This window comes from Nasonia vitripennis, chromosome 5 (assembly GCF_009193385.2).
Source record: "Nasonia vitripennis strain AsymCx chromosome 5, Nvit_psr_1.1, whole genome shotgun sequence".
NCBI lineage: Eukaryota > Metazoa > Arthropoda > Insecta > Hymenoptera > Pteromalidae > Nasonia > Nasonia vitripennis.
Window position 1 is genome coordinate 9347032 of NC_045761.1, and position 18442 is coordinate 9365473.

At 47.6% G+C, this 18442-nt stretch overlaps 1 protein-coding gene across 2 annotated transcripts in view; it reads left to right on the top strand.

Moving 5' to 3' along the window:
• The window catches only part of LOC100124002 (stem cell tumor), a 236591-nt gene that overhangs the window by 206465 nt on the left and 11684 nt on the right, over window positions 1-18442 (top strand). For both annotated transcript variants that reach the window (XM_008217478.3, XM_008217476.3), the window contains 2 exons: window positions 9078-9220; window positions 17592-17704. In XM_008217478.3, coding sequence (XP_008215700.1) covers window positions 9078-9220; window positions 17592-17704 — 256 coding nt within the window. The remainder of the gene's footprint in view (window positions 1-9077; window positions 9221-17591; window positions 17705-18442) is intronic.

Below are 18442 nucleotides of genomic sequence, written 5' to 3' on the forward strand. Positions count from 1 at the left end.
CAACCTACGCTTAAGAAGCCGATTTTCTCTCCCCGCGCTCTTGTCGCCGCGCGGACGAGTCAAGGGTGACGTGTGTTATATAGGCTCTCCTCTCAGAGCGGAAAAGTAAATAATGAACGAAAAAAGTCGATCCTTCGAATTATTAATATGACGAGCGCAGTCGTATTATTAATAAGACGCCTTATAATTCACGTAAAGTAATAAGAACGATATTAATAACTAGCAAATCTCCGTGCTAATTATGCAAAATTCATGCGCAGTTATCAGCGTACCGAGCCAATGAAAAAATCATGGAGGTTTCAACTGCGTGTTTTCAACTGCTCGGAGCATAAATAATTCGTATCACTATCTCGCTCGCTCTCTCTCTCTCTCTCTCTCTCTCTCTCTCTCTCTCTCTCTCTCTCTCTCTCTCTCCCGCACTTGAAAATGCAAACGAAAAGCGCCGTTGGATCGTATGGAAGCGGAATTAGCTATAAGCGCGTGTGTGTGTATTATACACCGGGATATAAAAAATTAACGGTCCCACACCGCGAATAGAACACACACGCGCGCGCGAGAAAAGGGGGATAAGGGCATAACAATTAGCCGGCCGTAATCGTAATTTCATCGAATATTTAGGCGGCCTTTGCGCGCGCGTGTCCCTCGAGATAAAGCCCGAAAATCCCGCGCTTACACACACACACACACGCATGCAGCCAGACATTATTATACACCTGTATTACTTTGCCCTCTCTCGCACGAGCGAGCGGCGCTCGAAATAAACGCCGTGAATGTGTAAGATAGGCATCGCTCGTTTTGGGACTCGCTTTTCGCTTATTCTCGTCGGAGCTGCTGGCTAATTCTCTCCGATAAGACGCGCGCGCGAGAGGGGCTGGATATTCAAGCCAGTGTTACGAGCCACTTTTAGACTAGCGCGCAGTGTGTTGTGTTCCACGACGCGATGTTTCGCGCTCTCGCTAATTAGGTTACGCGCGCGGCTGTATAATAGCGTCGAGCAAATTGTCGGGTATCAACTCTATAGTCTTAGCACCGACGATAAATCGCTCTATTAATTTGATCGATTCGACAATCGTATCTCGATAGAGCCGGCGGATACGCGCGCTTCTGCAGGTAAGCTGCCTCGCTTGGTATAAAATTACACCGGAGACTCTATAACTTTGGGTATCTACTATACAGTGGAGATCCGCGCCAGGGAGTCGAAATCGAACGAATGCAATTTCCCCCGCGCTCGCGCGAGCTTTTTCTTCCGTTCGCTCTCGGCGACTAATTCCGGGATTTTCACGAGAAAGAGAGCAAATCCCCCCTATATACGCGCGACGCGATATACCCGTATACACACGCGTAAATCTTCGTTACGCCAGGCTCTTTCCGACTTTCGAAATATCGGTAATGGCATCTGGGCCAAGGACTCGAGCGCGAGTTTTCGGCTTCGATTCGCTCTCTCTCACTGTGTTATCTATCTCCGTTTTTCTTTTTGCTTTCGCGTATCCATTCCGACGACTCAACCTCGCCTTCGCGCCGTCTTCGTTGCCTCTGTGTGCGTGTGTGTGTGTGTTTATCGAGTGGCGCACTTATCTTTCTCGGGGATACATCCGCGATAGGGATTACGCGCGTTGCTCGTAGTTAACGCGCGCTTTTTCGCTAATTATACACTGCCTGCGAGCTGCCGAAGAGATGGGGCGAGTCGAAAGCTCCGGATGGTGCAGCGTATGTTTTATGCAGTTTTTTTAATAAGAAAGTTGAGGCTCCTCGAAGGGCGGATTAAAAAAGCTAACGCGCAAGTTTCGTATTAATGAATTAACCCTCGCGGCAGAGATAGTATACAGCCCGCGCGAGAACAACTTTTCCGCGGTCACTGAATCTCTCTTTCTGGCAACGGAATATTTATAGGACAAAATTCTTCTCAAAGCTGCTCTCCAGCTCTATCCGTACACTCTTCTCTTCTGCGAATCCAGCTATATAACCCTATATAATTCCCTCACTAGACTCGCTCTCTTCGGCGAATCGCTCTCGCGATGAAAATCGACGGCTCATCTGCGCCGAGGCTGAAAAGCCGCGAAGTACGCGCGCGACACAGGGGGTCAAACATCGCGTGTCAGGCTACCATTTCTGCGCGCGTATACGGAGACGTCGCTCCCGACAAAAGAATAAGGGAAGTGCGTGCGTCGGGTCGTTACACCCTCCTCTACGCAGCGATTTTCGTCGCGATATAGCTCCCGCTCGCGCGAGCGCGTATGAATTCACTTAGTCGTTTCCAGCCTTCTGCGAATTCCACCTGCGAGAGAGTGGCTTAATTACATAGGTATACGCAGACACGCGTGTGGAATCGCGGCTGCAAATTATACGCGTTGCAGTCGCCGAGGGAAAATTCACTTTACTGTACGGGCGTATACCCCCCGTTTACGAGTGGAAATTGCTGTATCATTTCGCGCGTGTGATAGGCGTAAGGCTGTGTTTCTTGCCAGCTCGTGTGTTCATATTTTAGATCGATATGCTTGGGTTGTACGCGGAAATTGGTAAGACACTGTGGTGTAGGGAAGTGTATTCGACGTTTGGAGACAGCTATTTGCGCGAAGAAATTCTCAGAGTTCAACAATCATGTGCTTTCAATCTGTCTTCAGTCAAGACTGGATCGTACCACCCGCGCACACTATACAGCTTTTTCATCAAGCTGAGTGTTCTCCGCGTGTATACGAGCTCTCATTCGACATAAAACACGCAGCCTATACGTAATTAAATTAACCGTCCTGGAATTTTAAATTTAACAAAACAAAAACGAAAGTCAAGCGTCATTCCTCATCGCCATAAAAGTACCGTCCTAGCTCTCCTTCGCTCCGTCTTGTATTACAATAACAACCGCTAGTCACACACATACACAGGGTATACAGCGGCGCTGCATGACTGCGCAACTTTGACTTGGCGAATTAGCGCGCCAGTAGTTCCCGGAATTTTGATGACGCTGCAGACTCGCGGGGTACTATAGGTACACACAGTGTACAGTATTAAACGGCCCCGCGAAACGACTGAATTTTCATTGGCGGAGAGCATTTTGCGTCGCGTGTAGACCTCTATTTATACTGTCCCGAAGACGACGGCTCTTGGTGTACGAGAGAAAGAAAAAAAAGTCGAGAAGTTTCGTTTACTCGCTGCTTTTATCGTTGCAGAAAAGAATCGATTACGAAGGATGAATTTGAATGTTCGGTAGCGAAATAAACGAGGGAGTCGAAAGATTGAGCCAACTAAACTCATCCGCCGCGATTCCATTCGCCGACTCTCCTTTTTCCCAACGACGACGACGACAAGTTCTCTGTCGCCTACTAACTCCCAATCTCAGCCGAGTCCTCGAGCGTAGTAGTAAATTTTCACCCCTTCTTTCTTTCTTTCCTCCTCTCTTCGTATATCCGTACTGCGGCGGCGGCGACAATTCGCTTTCCGAAAATTTCGCCGCAAAGTGAAAAGGCCGCCGAGCTCTATATTGTTTCGTGTAAATCGCTCGGCTGATATTAACTCCCCCCTCCCTGTCTCTCTCTCTCTCTCTCTCTCTCTCTCTCTCTCTCTCTCTCTCTCTCTCTCTCTCTCGAAATGAGAAAATTTCCACGGCGCTGCGCCCTGACACTCGCGAAGGTTTATAACTTTCGCTTGGTTACTGGCTTTTTTCACTCTGGTTCGAGCTTTAGGCGTTTAAATCTCCCGCGCTCACTCTGCACGTGTATACGTTTCCCGTAGCCGTGAATCAGCGTCGCCCGACCGTTGTAATTAATTAGCCTTGTTATTCGCTGACTAAATTTACATTTAATTTGCTGTATTTAGCGACCGCTGATGTACAAGCGCATCAGGTCGTAAAACAATGCCTCGTGATTCTCGAGTCCGGTTGATTTGCACTGATGTGATTTAGGGGAGAAAAGGGGAAACGAAAGCGAAAAATATCGCGAGGAAAGGTCAGTTTGGAGCACGAGGGCAGAGATAACTGCGGGAGAGCTTGCGGGCCGCACATAACCGTTGGAACATTCGTAAGCGTCCAAAGTTTCTCACCGCAGTATGGTATAGCAGTGCTTTCGAAGAGCCGCAGGCAAGGCAGCCTCGAGAGCAATAATCGCGCGCGAATTCGATCGAGGGAACGCCTCGATGTAAATGAAACATCCGCCACTGAAAAAGTCGCCGTGTACACCGCCGTGCAGCAAAGTCCCTCTATCGCGGAGCTTGCAACTTTTTTCGAAAGCTCCGCTGCCTCCGAGTCTCGCCTCCGAGATTAGGCGCCGCAAGCTCGTCTTCATAATAGCAGATTTGCAAACTTTCCTCGGAAGCCCGAGCGCCAAAACGGACGACGACGACGAGTCAGAGGACAAACTCGTCCGCTGTTCTCTCTCTCACTAGCAAACTTGCGTACAGCAGCGGCAGTAGCAGTCGAATTTACAAGGGGGGCGGTCCACGAGCACCCCCAGCAGCGCGCGCGGCTTAACCGACTCTCCGTTTCTCGTTGTTTGGCCCAGTTGCGGTAACCCGGCGGGCCTCCATCTCCCGACCGGCCGCCGCCGCTAAACTGCGAATCGTTAATCGTTTCGACGTCGAGGGCGGCAGCTGCGAATTCAATTACCCGTTGCATTACGACGCGACGTCGAGTTGGATCTATGCGTGCGCAGTCTATCTCCGCTTGCTGTATCTCTGCTCGCTGTTGGCGTGACGACTAGTGGCTGTGATAATTCTCGATGATTCGTCCTGCGAACTGCGGCTGTGTTATACGCTTATATAGGGGAATTTGAAATTTTCAGCCCGTTAAACGCGAGCGAGCTTGCACGAAAATTCGCCGTTGAAAGCGATCGTTTGTTATTCAAATGATAATTCACGCGCGAACTACCGATCACGCACTTTGCTAATGACGGTTTTGTTCCTTTGATCAATGCGCCATTTCGTAATAATTCACGCTGCATTGTGCATCGTCGGCTCGCGCAAACGCGGCTGCAATTCGTTTGCCGAAATTGTTTTCGCTTTTGTTCTCGAGCGTTTGGCTCTGGACGAGGGTGTTTTCTCTCCGATGCTAATGTTTGAATTGCCAACGTCGACTGGACCAGCTATTCGGCAGTAGAGTAACCCATCGCTGAGACTACGGCTGACTAAAGGCCGAGTCGTACTACTCGCTTCTCTCTGGAAAATCATTTATCGGTGTAAACAAGTCGCGTTTAAACCTCCCGGCGTAAACAGCCCCCCGAAGGAATTACTTATTCAAAGATGGCAGAGTTTGTCCCTCCGATATCGAGGGAAGTGGAATTTTTTTCCATCCCGTTTTCATCGCAGCAGCGAAGTAGAGAAGAAAGCGCGGTCGACGCCGCGGAAGAAAAATTACATTTATTTCTCGTTCAACTAAACTAAACTCCTCTCGCATTGTGCGCAAGCTCTCGGCGGTCTGTGTGTATACCTATAATGCTCGTCCTTCTTCTCTTCCGGTGGCGCCAGTGCTGCGCGCAGAGAAAAAATCTCCGACTTATCATCGGCTCTCGCGAAACTCGACAAGTTGCATCGGCTGCGGAACTTAATTTTTTCGCCCTCCTTCCAACTGCGCTCACGAAGAAGAAACTCTCTCTCTCTCTCTCTCTCTCTCTCTCTCTCTCTCTCTCTCTCTCTCTCTCTCTCTGTCTCTCTCTCTCTCTCAGCTGGAAGTTCATCTGCGCCGCTGCGGCCTACGAACGCTTTAATTTGCATATCTAACAACGTTATCGCTTGCTCGGCTTTTCTTTTCTTCCTTCCTTCCTTCCTCTTCCTTGCCTTTTGAGTTCGAGGAGAACGAATATACAGTGACGACTCGGCGAGCGAGTGATCGCGCCTGCCCTCTATAACTATGCTGTATACACCGGTTTTCTCGAGGAGGGAAAAAACTTGTTTGAAATAGCAAATATAATATTCGGCTATGGCGTACCTACAAAAAAAGGTGAATCCTCCCTGGGGAGAGCTTGCAAGCACGCGCGCACCGCAACTCTCCCGTGTCTCTTATGAGGCCGTGCAACTCTCTCGCCCACGTATACCCCCCAAGAGCAGAGCGAAGCGAGAAACGGTTACGATTCGTCGTTATCCGCGCTCGATCGCACATTCGCCCTGGCGCGCGCGCTCGTCTTTATTCTCGTGGGCTTCCTGATGAAGAGGAGGCGTCGCCGCCGCGACGCCGACGATCACACCAAGGAGAACGAGCGGGGCAATAATGTTAGCGGCGATTTTGCGTAAGGATAAAATTGTTACTGCTCGTAAAACATAAGTTTATGCCGCGGCGCGGCCCGTCATTTCCGATGTAACTTTTCGAGCTTTACCGAGAGGGCTGTACACGTCGTGCGAGCATAGTGGCTTTTTAATTGCCGATCGTTAGACGGATAAGCATGTGATTCTTGCCGATATGTCTCTTTCTCGTTCCGAATAATAATATTTCGTTGGTCTGCGATTTAAAATTAATCTACAGCAATAAAACGTTTACCGGGATAATTATTCAAAAATTCAAACGTACAAAGCATACACATCGAGTCTCAGCGTACGAGTAAACACTCTCTACAGCTGCGCACAAAGAAATCCGCACGGGAATTCCCGCAACTATAGACGCGTCATCCGAAGCCTCGGCTAGTTTCTCTAGAGCCTGCTATACAGTGCACTGTTTTCATCCGCACACGCTCTCGTCGCTGCGGTGTAATGGAACAATTACGCCGCGTTCTTCGTCTCTTGCTCTCTGCATAATTCAGCCGGGGAATCCCCGCCGCTGGCGACGCGTCTGCAGAAGCTCTCTCCCGGTATTTCTATATACGTATGTGCATGTATACTGCACGCGCATCACCGCATACACGTACTATACCGTGCTATAACCCTCTGCATAACACTGCTCTCGCTTCGCCTTCTTTCGCTTGTACTCATGTGAACAAAGTCGCGGGGGTAAATAATTCTCGCGGACGAGCGCCGAAATATCGGAATCGAAATTGTTTAATAATTCATGAAGCGGTAGCCCTGCTGCAGCAGCAGAACACACCGGCCGGCGCTAATGGTGCTTGATAATGCGCGCTCTCGGCTGTTCCATTTTCCTGCAGTAGTATACACGTATACATATAGCTCCGCGAGCGGGCATCAAAATCGTTAATTCGTAATTTCGCGTCATTGCGTTTTCGAATCGTTCGACGCGCTTATACAATAGCGTGTAATAAATACACAGAAGTCGCCGCACGAACGTTTTTTCCGATCGTACGATATAGTTCGCTGCATCAGCCGCGCTGTAATGTTTACGAGGGGGAAAAGTTCGATATAAAGAATCCGCGCGCTTGAGCACCTTATTTTCCACTTCTCGTCTCTTTTTTACCGCCTAGCTCTCTCACGGGAAAGAGATGGGAAGAACGAGAGAGAGAAAGGAAAACAAATATTTCGCCCTTTGCATACCCGATGCGAACCATTTGCATCCCTCTTTGTCGCGCAGACATTGTGTGTTTCCTTTCCGCACGCGTTTTCTCTCTCCTGCGATCCGATTCTCTGTGCCTATATACAGTGCAAACGAGCGCGTGCGATGCCTTGTTTACGATCAGCCGTTTCGCGCCACTCGGGAAAACGACGGGCGCGACGACGACGATATAGCTCGCGGCGGCCTCCGGGGAGATTCACGCTCATTCGCTGCGTGTCGAGTGTGCGTGATTTTTCTTTCCTCGCCGTTATTTTGCTCTACTTTCTTTAATTGGCAAGCTTCGTCAGCGCTCTGAATGGATATGCAGATGTATTTTTGTACAACAATATCAAATTAGAATTCTAGGAAAAATCCGAACAATGAAGATTGTCAGTGAAAAATTCTCTCCTCCGTTTATTAAATTTCGTCGGAACTATAATATACAATCGTTTCCGCGAACTAAATCCGCACAATTTTGTTCCACGACGTTTCATCGGGCCTTGATATTTCACTCGTTGCGAATAAAAAGCTCGCCTTCTCCGTAGTAGCACAGGTTGCCTGTCACACTTCTCTCTAAGCCCCGAAAAAAGCGCAGCCATTCGCACGTATAAAAACTTTATCACCGGCGTATACGTTTTACTTTGGCCGCTGCTTGCAAATTAAGATGAGAGTCGGACGATTCCGCGCGGCAAAGTTTTAAATCCAAATTTCCCGCGACATTTATATGCATGAAAACGAAACGGCGCATATACGTGTACGTAGAGATACATATAACGCGCACAGCCGAATCGTCTCTCGTAAAAAGAGAGGGAGCACGTGCGGCAGTTAAATCCCGTAGCAGGGAACGAGCTACCGAGTGAAGTTTATCTGGTCCCGGTTATGTTCTCTCTCTCTCTCTCTCTCTCTCTCTCTCTTTCTCGGGGCCTTCATGCCATTTCTATTAATTTTCATTAGGCAAATCGCCGCTATATAGCGCCGAGCTACTACAGTTCTATATTACATGGTTAACACAATGCGCTCGTTGTCGAGAGATGCGTCGCCGGTGTATATTGCGCTCCTTGATTTACGCGTCCGTAACGTCTCCTCCTCGACCCTTTGCTATGCGGCACCGTAGCGTTGTGTCCGCTGGCGAATTTAATCGTCGAAACGTCTCTGCCCTCCTCGGCTATTATGTTTATTATCCGGGCTGAGTTACACGCGCCTTTACCTTGCGCCTATATTAAGTTTCGATTTTAATTGATTCTCTCGAGTAGTTGCAGTCGAACAGAAGAAGATATTTATATCGTGTGTGTAATAGCTTTCGTATAAACGCCGAAACGTTAATATATCGGCTGAAGACGCGCGCGTGTGTATGGAATGCGCAGTGCATCAACAGGTTGTCGGTGTATCGTTTTTCTCGCGACCGAGAACGTTGTGTGTGCGGATGATCGATTTATATATCTTTATGCGGCAAATACACACACACACACACACACACACGTATGCTGGAGGGAGGAAAGTTTTTCCGTCGCGAGCTTTTTGCGAGAGAAACATTAAAGTCGAATACGTACTGGAAGAGCTTATGAAATTGAAATCTAGTTTCATTGATAGATACGCGGTTTACTTCCTGTTACTTGCGGTATTCGCGGAATAAACTTTGTATTTCGTACATATACGTTACATTGTGCATTTTGCGTTGCAGTTGGGCTTTTTCACTTACTACACTGCCGCCAAGGGTGAGGTCAACTCTTCGGGGCCGGTCCCCATTGACAGTGTCTTCATCTACCGACCAGACAAAAGGCTCGAGCTCTGGAGGTTCGCCTTTTACATGTTCCTTCACGCAGGGTAAGTAAAGCGACTTTTTTCTATTTTAATCGACTTACAATATTCTATATTCGTTTACAATTAATATGTGAAAATCAATAGAAAAATCGTAAAATCCAGTACAATTTTAACATTGTTTACGCAACTCTCTTGATTTCTGTTCGTTTACTAAAAAATCGAAAGTGCGCGCTTTTCCTGCATACGCATATTCCATCGACTATCGCACGATTACCCAGTTATACCGCTTGTTATAAAATTGAAAAAACATCGACGTATTTCAATTAAACACACATAGCCGTACTGCAAATACCGATCGACCGGCTAAAAGCAATGCGTATATGAGAAAAAATTCTTCTCGAAATTAAAAAGCCAAAGTAAACCTCTGCTTTATCGACGCCGTTATACGATACATCCTTGCCGCGCGCTATACTCCGTGGAAAAATCCCAAGCTCGTCCGGACAAATACGCGAGCAATATAGTTGCTGCGGACGATAGAATAAACGGGATATTATTTTCCGCATAGCGCCTCGCTTAAAAAATCGTCTTACCCGTCGCGTTGAAGAACACTTGCGCAAAACAAAAGCGACGCAGGAGAATCGGACGCTTTTCTATACATGTGGGTCAATATTTTCTCTCTCTTTCTCGCTCCCTTTTTTTATCTATATATATATATATAGTGTATAACTGGTGCAAGCGCTCGTCGGACATTCCTATGCGCAGCCGGTCAGGTTTTGTTTGTCTCTCGCTAGGGAGAATATTCCGTTTTCAACGCGGCTGTCGATTCTCATTGTTGCTGCTTTCATCTGTTGCCGTGACTCTGTGTTATAGTTGGATATGAGCAACTTTGTTGGAAAAAGTTGCCTCATCCGCGTGCACGTTCGTTTTTTTTTTCAAATGCGCACTCTCTCGTGCAACAAGGGATTAACCGCGACATTTTTTACCAATAACCAAGAGGTATTCGATTGTTCGAGAATGCACTGATTTATTCCGATGCGCGAATTAGAAAATGCATCTCCCGATACGGAGAAAGAAAGAAAAAATAATCCACTCGATGAAATATTCATTTAGCGAGGTAGGAGAAAGCCCCTGTAACGGCCTGGATTTCACGGGTTAGCCAATTACATTAACAAGATTTCTCTGATTCTACTCCCCCCTCCCTTTCTCTCTATATACATCGAACCGCGCGCTCCTTCCCGCTCAATTTGCCGTCCCTTTGTGCGAAACACGCTCGCGGCTTTTTTCTCTCTCTCTCTCTCTCTCTCTCTCTCTCACTCCGCGCACTCAGTCCGCGCGCGACTCGTTCCATCGATTGAATTCTTCCGCGGGCTTAATGAAATTAAATGTCCTCTTTTTTGCCGACGAGTCCCGGGCCGCTGGCCATATTTTTCCATCGAGTTCTGCTCCTACGCGCGAAAGAAGGACACGAACAAAAGAGAAAGAGAGAAAAAAGGTAGTCCAGCGTAGACTCGTGCGAAAGGGAGAAAAGACAGCGCGAAAGATAAGTTTTCCTTAAATTATTCATGAGGACGCGCGGAGATGGGCGAGAGTCCAGCTCTCTGTGCATTACTGTGTGTGTGGGTGCGCGTACGTGAAAAACATGGTATGTATGCGTGTATACGTGTATATAATATAGCGGCTTCCAGACTTGAGGTTCTTCATCTCGCGAGACTCCGCCGCAGCTCCGGTGTATATACTCGAGCGCAGAAGCTACTGCTATATATACTCGCCGAAAGTTAATCGTCCGGTAAATCGAGACCCTTGGGAGGTACTGCGCGCCAAAGTTTAATTAATATACTTTTTAAGAAGTAGCTGCGTCAAAAACCTGCTGCGTGACGTAGGTGCGCGCTCCTGTTGATAACGTCGTCGAAGTTTACACACTTGGGGATGAAACGATGATAATTTTGTATGCAGATAGGCAGTATTAATAACAAACGCACGTATGGTCACGTTGTAATTTCAAGGATAAAATTTCTTTGATTTCATTCAAGGTCGATAAGAGTATATAAATAAATCATCACACCTCCTTCAAAGCGCCAAGAGCCCAACCCAAGGCGAGCCTCGTAATATATCCTTCGTACATAAAAGTCGTCGCGGCCAACAAAAACATCCCGTGGGAACAGCATCGCGCAGTTCGATTCCGCCATGACACGCACGTATACACGTTGAGGACTTAGCCCTAATTAGCGGAAGCCGCGAGCGCACGCGACCGCTTTGTGAATAAAATCGAGCCTCTCTCTCTCTCTCTCTCTCTCTCTCTCTCGGCTTTCTATGGCTGTGTACACTGGTCCAATCCGAAAAGTAAGAGTCTCGCTCGGATTTTCGCACGCTGAGGTTTTTTGCGGGATGAATCGCGGCACTGACGAGAGAGCTCTCATGGATACCTTCTGTACATACTACACATATTATACACACCTCTGCGAGATGATGACTCTCGCTGCTATATATAACGGCGCAATGCGGTCGCGACAAAGTCCTGCGAGTGTGTATACTCTCTGCGTATGTGTATGCAGAAAGTTTCACACGTTATTCTCGGCACATACGGGTAGGTATTCGCGCGTGCGAGACTCGTTGAGAGAGATGACTTTTCAAACGCATTATCGTTGATTTAATATTCTACATTTATATTGATCGTCGTTTTATAAAGCGATGCGGTTTGGAATAAACGGACAATCGATTGCGTGTATGCGCGCGAGTATATTATTATTAATCGATCGGTAAAATATTAAAGCACTTATGGTAAATTATGAACGTCGTGCGTTACCGTGCATATAATATAATGGCGTATATAGAGTCGTACCGCGGTTTTCGATGATCGATAGCGGGGGACACTCGCGATTAAAGTGCACAATAATGCTGCACGTGCGATCCTGCGGCATAAAAATAGCGCGCGTGTATACAGTTTCATTTTCTTATGACCCAATGAATTACACCATACACCACACACGCATCGACGTCGATCGTCGATCAAAAATACCCGCGCACGTATAAAGCCATTTTTTTCAATAAACACACACGACACGTTTATCGTGCAATATATGCGAACGGAAGCCGACCGTGAAAAGTTTGCCGCGATAATTTACAACGCCCGCGCGCGAAAAACGTGATAAATTAAAATTATACAACGCAGCCGAAAAAGCGCCGGCTCGAGCGTTTGATTAATCGAGATGGCTGACGAAGCGAAAAATAAGAAAAACTTTGATCGAACCTTTAAAAAAAAACTCGTCGATCACATCGCGCTCCCCAAACCCACGCGATAATAGGCTTTCTCTTCGCCGCCCCCATAGCTCGTCGATGCTTGCTGGAGGAAGAACTTCGAGACAAAGACTTTGTCAAATGGTTATCTATATACACGAGCATAAGCTCCGAGGCTACTTTTCTTGCGCCGGAGATTATTCGTCGAGGACTTGCTCTATTAATCGCGCATAATCCCCGGCACTCGAAGAAAGCTGCGTGTGTGCGCGAGAAAGAATTTGAATTTTTCCGCTGTTTAACTCGGCGTGGAAAACTTTTGAACTGATTAAACCTTCCATTGTTTACGTCGATATTCGAACTATAGATTCTCATCAAAAAAGAAGCCCTATATATCCGCGCATTACAAAGTCCACTCAACTATACTGTACCGGAAGTGAATCAGGGGCGACTCAGCTGCAGCGCCGGAAACTTGGACCGCACGCGCGGATTTGAATAATGACGCGCAGCGAGCGCCGGCCGATACGCGACTCGTCGCGTATTCGCACAGGATTATGCATGCGCGACGAGCCAAGCCATTATATAGGCGATGAAAGAAGAGCTGAAAAAAAGACGAGGAGGGAGAAATTCGGATATTCCGCGCTTCTCATCTCCATTTTCCTTCGACGTTGCTGCTGCTGTTTCGTCGTTCGACCTGCTCTCTATATCTCCCTCGACTCTTATTTATATTCCGCAATTATGAAAATGCGAGCGAAGTTTAAGTCGGCGCGAAGTATATATAGCGAACTCCAGTGGCTTCTCTAGGAAGCGAAAGCTTTCCCCTCGCGCATAATTGAGACGGATCGTCGTCTGGGTATCTCTTTAATTTGGAAGCAGATTGAACGGCCTTATCGTGTATACTGCACCGGATTTTTTCTTATTCAGCCGTTTGTCGGTATGCCCGCTTAAAAGTAAACAATTCCAGGAATAACGTTTCATCAAAACTATATAAAAGCTAATAAAAAGGAAAGAACCGCGAAATTCTTTAATACAGCTCGCGCTAATGGATACACGCGCGCCGAACGCGTACGAGCCGTTCGGCGGCCGCTTCTTTGTTTGCAATCCATTAGGAAGGCGCGCGTACGCGTATATAATACGAGAATCCCTCTCTCTCTCTCTCTCTCTTTAGCGAATTCCCCTCTGGTCTTTTGCTCCATTAGACGATTGCATAGTCGCTCTATTTTCGCCCAGCTCTTCTCCTGTTATACACACATACTCGGCCGATTTTTCACGGCCGTTTAATGCGCGTCAAAGGTTATACCGTGAAGCGACCCGCCGCGAATATTCCGCGTACACAAGATTCCTCGTTAAGTCGCGAACGAGTCTAACGAAGGGGCATTAGGCGGTATCGATTCTCGATTTGTCTTTATTACCGACGCGTATACCGTCGCCCGGCAATTTATACGTATAGCCTGCTCTCTCTCTCTCTCTCTTTCTCTGTCTTGAGACACAGTCGGAATGAATCGAGCGGCGCTGCGCTGTTATATATGCGATTCCCAACGACTATCGAGCTTTGTATTGGTCGGCTTATAAACGCCGCGGCAATGAATTGAAAATTCTCAGATCCGCAGCAATCCGCGGGGGTTGAAGTTCTTATACTCCCCCTATAGAATTATACTTGGCGATCCTAATGGCTCCCGTCTTGATAAATAAATCACTGGATCGTTCTCCGCATAAAAGCGAATATATGTGCAGTATATGCGCGTGTAATATATACCTTCGACGATAATAAACGGTGCGGTGGGTGTGTGTAGTTTGCCGAAGAGCAATTTGTGCGGCCGCTATTCGGAATCGCAGAGAAACTGTATCTCCGCGACTTTATCGTCGCGTATACTCTCGATGCGATAAAGGGGGAGGGTAGAGGAAAGAAAAGGTCTGTGTTCTTCGAGCGACGCGCGTTTAGCGAATAAAAAAACAACAACATATACTTTGCGGCCGAAGAGAAGTTGCAAGGATCGATCCGCGGAAGGCGATGCGCTATTGTATACGGAGCGAGACTTTATACGACGCGGATGGATCGGATTAAGTAATTTTGGCTCTAAAGGAGGGTTACTTTACAGACGCTTTATCTGTGGTATATCGGCTGTCTAATGAAGCTCTATTGTGCATAATTATATACAGCTCAAAATCTCGCAAACTCGATGGTAACGTCGTCTCTCCTGACCAGTAGCCATGAATAACCGATGATCTATCACACTTTCATCATAACCCTCGCGGCGTCTTATATTCCTTCTTTTTTTTTAAACGCCTGTAATCAGCCATGGCGATCATCCTTCGTCGCCCAATTCCACCTTCCCGAATTCACATGCATCAGCAGGTATATACATATACATACGTATCCCTATGCAAGCGAGCTAAAACTCGAGCGCTTCCGTTATCTATTCCCTTTATCATCACTCGGCTTTCGGGCTCTCTCTCTCTTCTCCGCGAAAATCGTGAAGATCGGAATCTCGCTCCGGCGCGGCTTCTGCGCCAGCTTTCTTATTCTCGCTCCATTTCCCCGCGCGCACGAAGGCAATTTTCAGGCGTTCTGAGTCACCCTCTCCAATATTTTGTTCCCTCTCTTTCTTTCTCCCCCTTTTCCTTTTCCCGGGCTTGACCCTTCTCGTGGATATACGTGTGTGTGTGTGTGTGTGTGTGTGTGTGTGTGCGCGCGTTATTCCGGCGGTATATAATCGCTCCTCTTGCCGAGGCATATCGCTTTTGATTTCGAGGGTCGCTGCGGATAGTTCCTGCAACTGTACACTTCCTGTCGCTATTCGTCGTTCGGCTATGCGGAAGATGAGGGGGAACGCTTTTGGATTTAATCGAGATATATATGGACACATGTATAGGAAGTGGTTGTACATGGGAAAATGGTAATAAAACATGCGTTATTCCACGATAGTCTCGTATCGGCTTATTAAATCTCAGATGGCAATCTTATCCGATATAGAAAGTAACGAATTTCGCCTTTTCTAAAGAGCCGCCTGACGAGCGCTGAAAAAGAAGGACATTAAAAATACGGGAATAGCAGCGCAGCGAGTCAGTGTAAAAAAGCAGCAGGAGATGCAGGGGAAACGAAGAAATATGTGCGAAGGCGTGGAACAAGGAAAAACGGGGAGTAGAGGATCCTTTTCGTATAATACGTCGCCGGGGCCGACTGCTGCTTCCAAACACACACACACACACACACACACACACAGTAGCCGGCTTTTAAATCTCGCTGCACGCGTATACACGTAAAAATTAAAACATTCAAAAGCTCACTCTTCCATTACGCACAAATATGCACGTATGCGAATGAGCGAGTAAACAAGCTCGGAGCTGGCGCATATAAGCGTAAAAGCAATTGCAGCGCAAGCGGCGTAGTAATGAGAAAACACGCGGACGCGATAATTTTTTCCCGTCCCCGCATACGTCTCTGAGCAAACAATCGCAAGCAGGCAAACGCTTATTGATAGGCCATGCAAATTGCCTATTTCCTCTATAGCTCTTGTTCTTCTTCCCCTCGCGGAATCGATTCTACAAACGAATTTCCAATCAATCCCGCGCAAGAATATATCCAAAGCACATCGCTCTCGAATTTCCAATCCCGATTCACACGCGCATAGCCGATGTAAAAACGTTAGAGCCGCGGCATCGAACAAAAAAGGATCGAAGCTCCTCTGCCTTTTTCCTCTCTGTGTCTCGGCGCTTTTTCGCGCGCGAGCGCCGTGATAAATGGAAAACGTTGCGCGCGCTGCAGTATAGTCGTCGTCGGCCGGTGGGGGCCCGAGCTTTCGATGCGAAAATTCCTCGTGCTTCCGCGCGCGCGTGCGTCTGCTTGCTTTTTTTCGACACGATCCGTTCGCGCCTTTTTTCAGCTCGTTCTCTGTACACGCAGCGACATCGCTTCTCCCGATTGATCTATCTGTTTGTTGGACGAGAGAGAAAGGAGGAATGTGGCCGAGCGGAATGGGAATAATTTCTCTCCGATGCAGGCGCCTTTTTCGAAGCTTTTTCGAGGAAAGAGCTTTTTCAAGCGCCTAAAATATCCCTCGTTGGCGGTAACAATGATCTCTCGATGCATTTATGCGCGCAAGGAATCGTCGAATTCAAAAGTGAGGCGAAGATGAAGAAGTTTCGACTTTTCTCATTCGCGTGCGCTCGCTCGGGTAATTTCAGCCTGCAGCGGAATATATACATGAGAAACGTCGCTCATTTTTTCCTCCGCTTATACTCCCACTCGGACTATATTCTTCTCCCTGCGCTGCTGCTCACGCTTACGCGTATATACGTATACATAGCCAGGGCTCCTTCCATCCGTCTCTTTCTCTCTCTCTCTCTCTCTCTCTCTCTCTCTCTCTCTCTCTCTCTCTCTCTCTCTCTCGCGAGTCACCCGCGAAAGAGTCACTCGCACGCGAGATAAAACCCTTAATCTCGCGAAACTCGCATTTTCGCTCCGCTCGAGTCTCTCCCTCTCGCGCAGCTCCCGGGCCTTTTAAGCGAGATTCGCGGATCGTCGAGCTTGAAAGGCATAAGTTAGCTGAACCGAGTGTCAGAGTTCCTCTGTAGAGAGAGTTAAGTTTTTGCTCTTTCTCTGCCGGAGGAGCTTCTCATCGGCTCGCTCCTTTTCTCCCGCGGCTCGTTTATTAAGTGACAAAGTAGGCTGTTAATATAAATGTTTGCTTTGAATCGCATATATGAGAAAATATAATACCTGTCGGCGTAGCTGGAAAACGTCGTGCGCAGAAGTAGACGCATCGCGAAATTCATTTCCCCGTCGAATATCTGCCTGCAGCAGTAGAGTAAACGCATAATCCGAAACAAGGCCGACGCTTAAATGAGGAATCAGCGCGAGTGACGCGTATGAAGCTTTGAACTTTCGCTCCGCTGTATATAAGCTTCTCCGTCCATCTGGAAATTCCCTTTGACTCGGCGGCGTCGAGAAGCGGAGCGTATAGAACAGACTTACGGCCTTTTCGCGCTTAGTACACTTTGATACGTAGAGATTCTCTCATCAGGACTCCGTGAGCGCGCGCATCTGTATGGGCGCAAAGACGTTGTTAACATTTCTCGCGTCGAGCTTGCTCCGACTTTCAGGCTGAACGAGGCTGCATAGTTGGCATTTCCGTATACATTTGTTTCTCAACTGCTGCGCGTATTATACTTAAAAAAATAACATTCTTTCATTCTGTTACAGATGGCTTCACCTGCTCTTCAACCTCGGAGTACAGGTGGTCGTGGGCCTGCCGCTGGAAATGGTTCACGGAAGCTTCAGAATCGCCGCGGTTTACATGGCCGGAGTCCTTGCCGGTAAGCTTCTTCCTGCTGTTGCGGTCGCTATTGTCTCCTGTCTAACGGGATACGACATTTTTCGCCCGCACATAATTGGCCTTGTACGCTCTAGCGTTAATAACGAATGGCCGAGTTCATAATTCATTCGAACGCTCGCGCGCATAACGTATATTTTACACAGGTGGGCTCACGTAGCGTCGTAAAGAGCGTAGAGTATGCGGTTTTATGTGAAAAATTCTCTTTGCATTCGTAGCCCGCACGGTCTGGAAAAATCATGTCAAAGCGCTAAGTCGCGCCGCTTTATCATCCCTCCGCGCGCTTCGGCTTTATCATGTCCGGAGAGCTCCCCCCCCCCCTCTCTCTCTCTCTCCATATCTGCTATCGCGAGATTATGATAATGCCTTACTCTTCGGATTTTCATAATTGAAAATATATTCCGAGTCCGAATACGCATCGCGTGTATTTTTCATAGATAATGCGCAGCGGCGGACTGGAGGCTCATGTTTTTTTAAATTCCTTTTCGAGCGTATTATTACCGCGCGATGTATATGGAGTCGTTCGTTAAAAAAAGAATGCTTCGCTGCTGCCGCTTCGTTATTTCCGTGGTAGAAATGCCCTGCGCGCTGTGGCGGCTGAGAATTGTTGAAACTTTCAGAGCTGCATGCAATGCGCATGTATGCGGTGTAGAAAATTTCGAGCGATGTTTTTTTTATTGTATCGATTTTCGGCCATTCGGAACGAAACTTTTTCGATAAT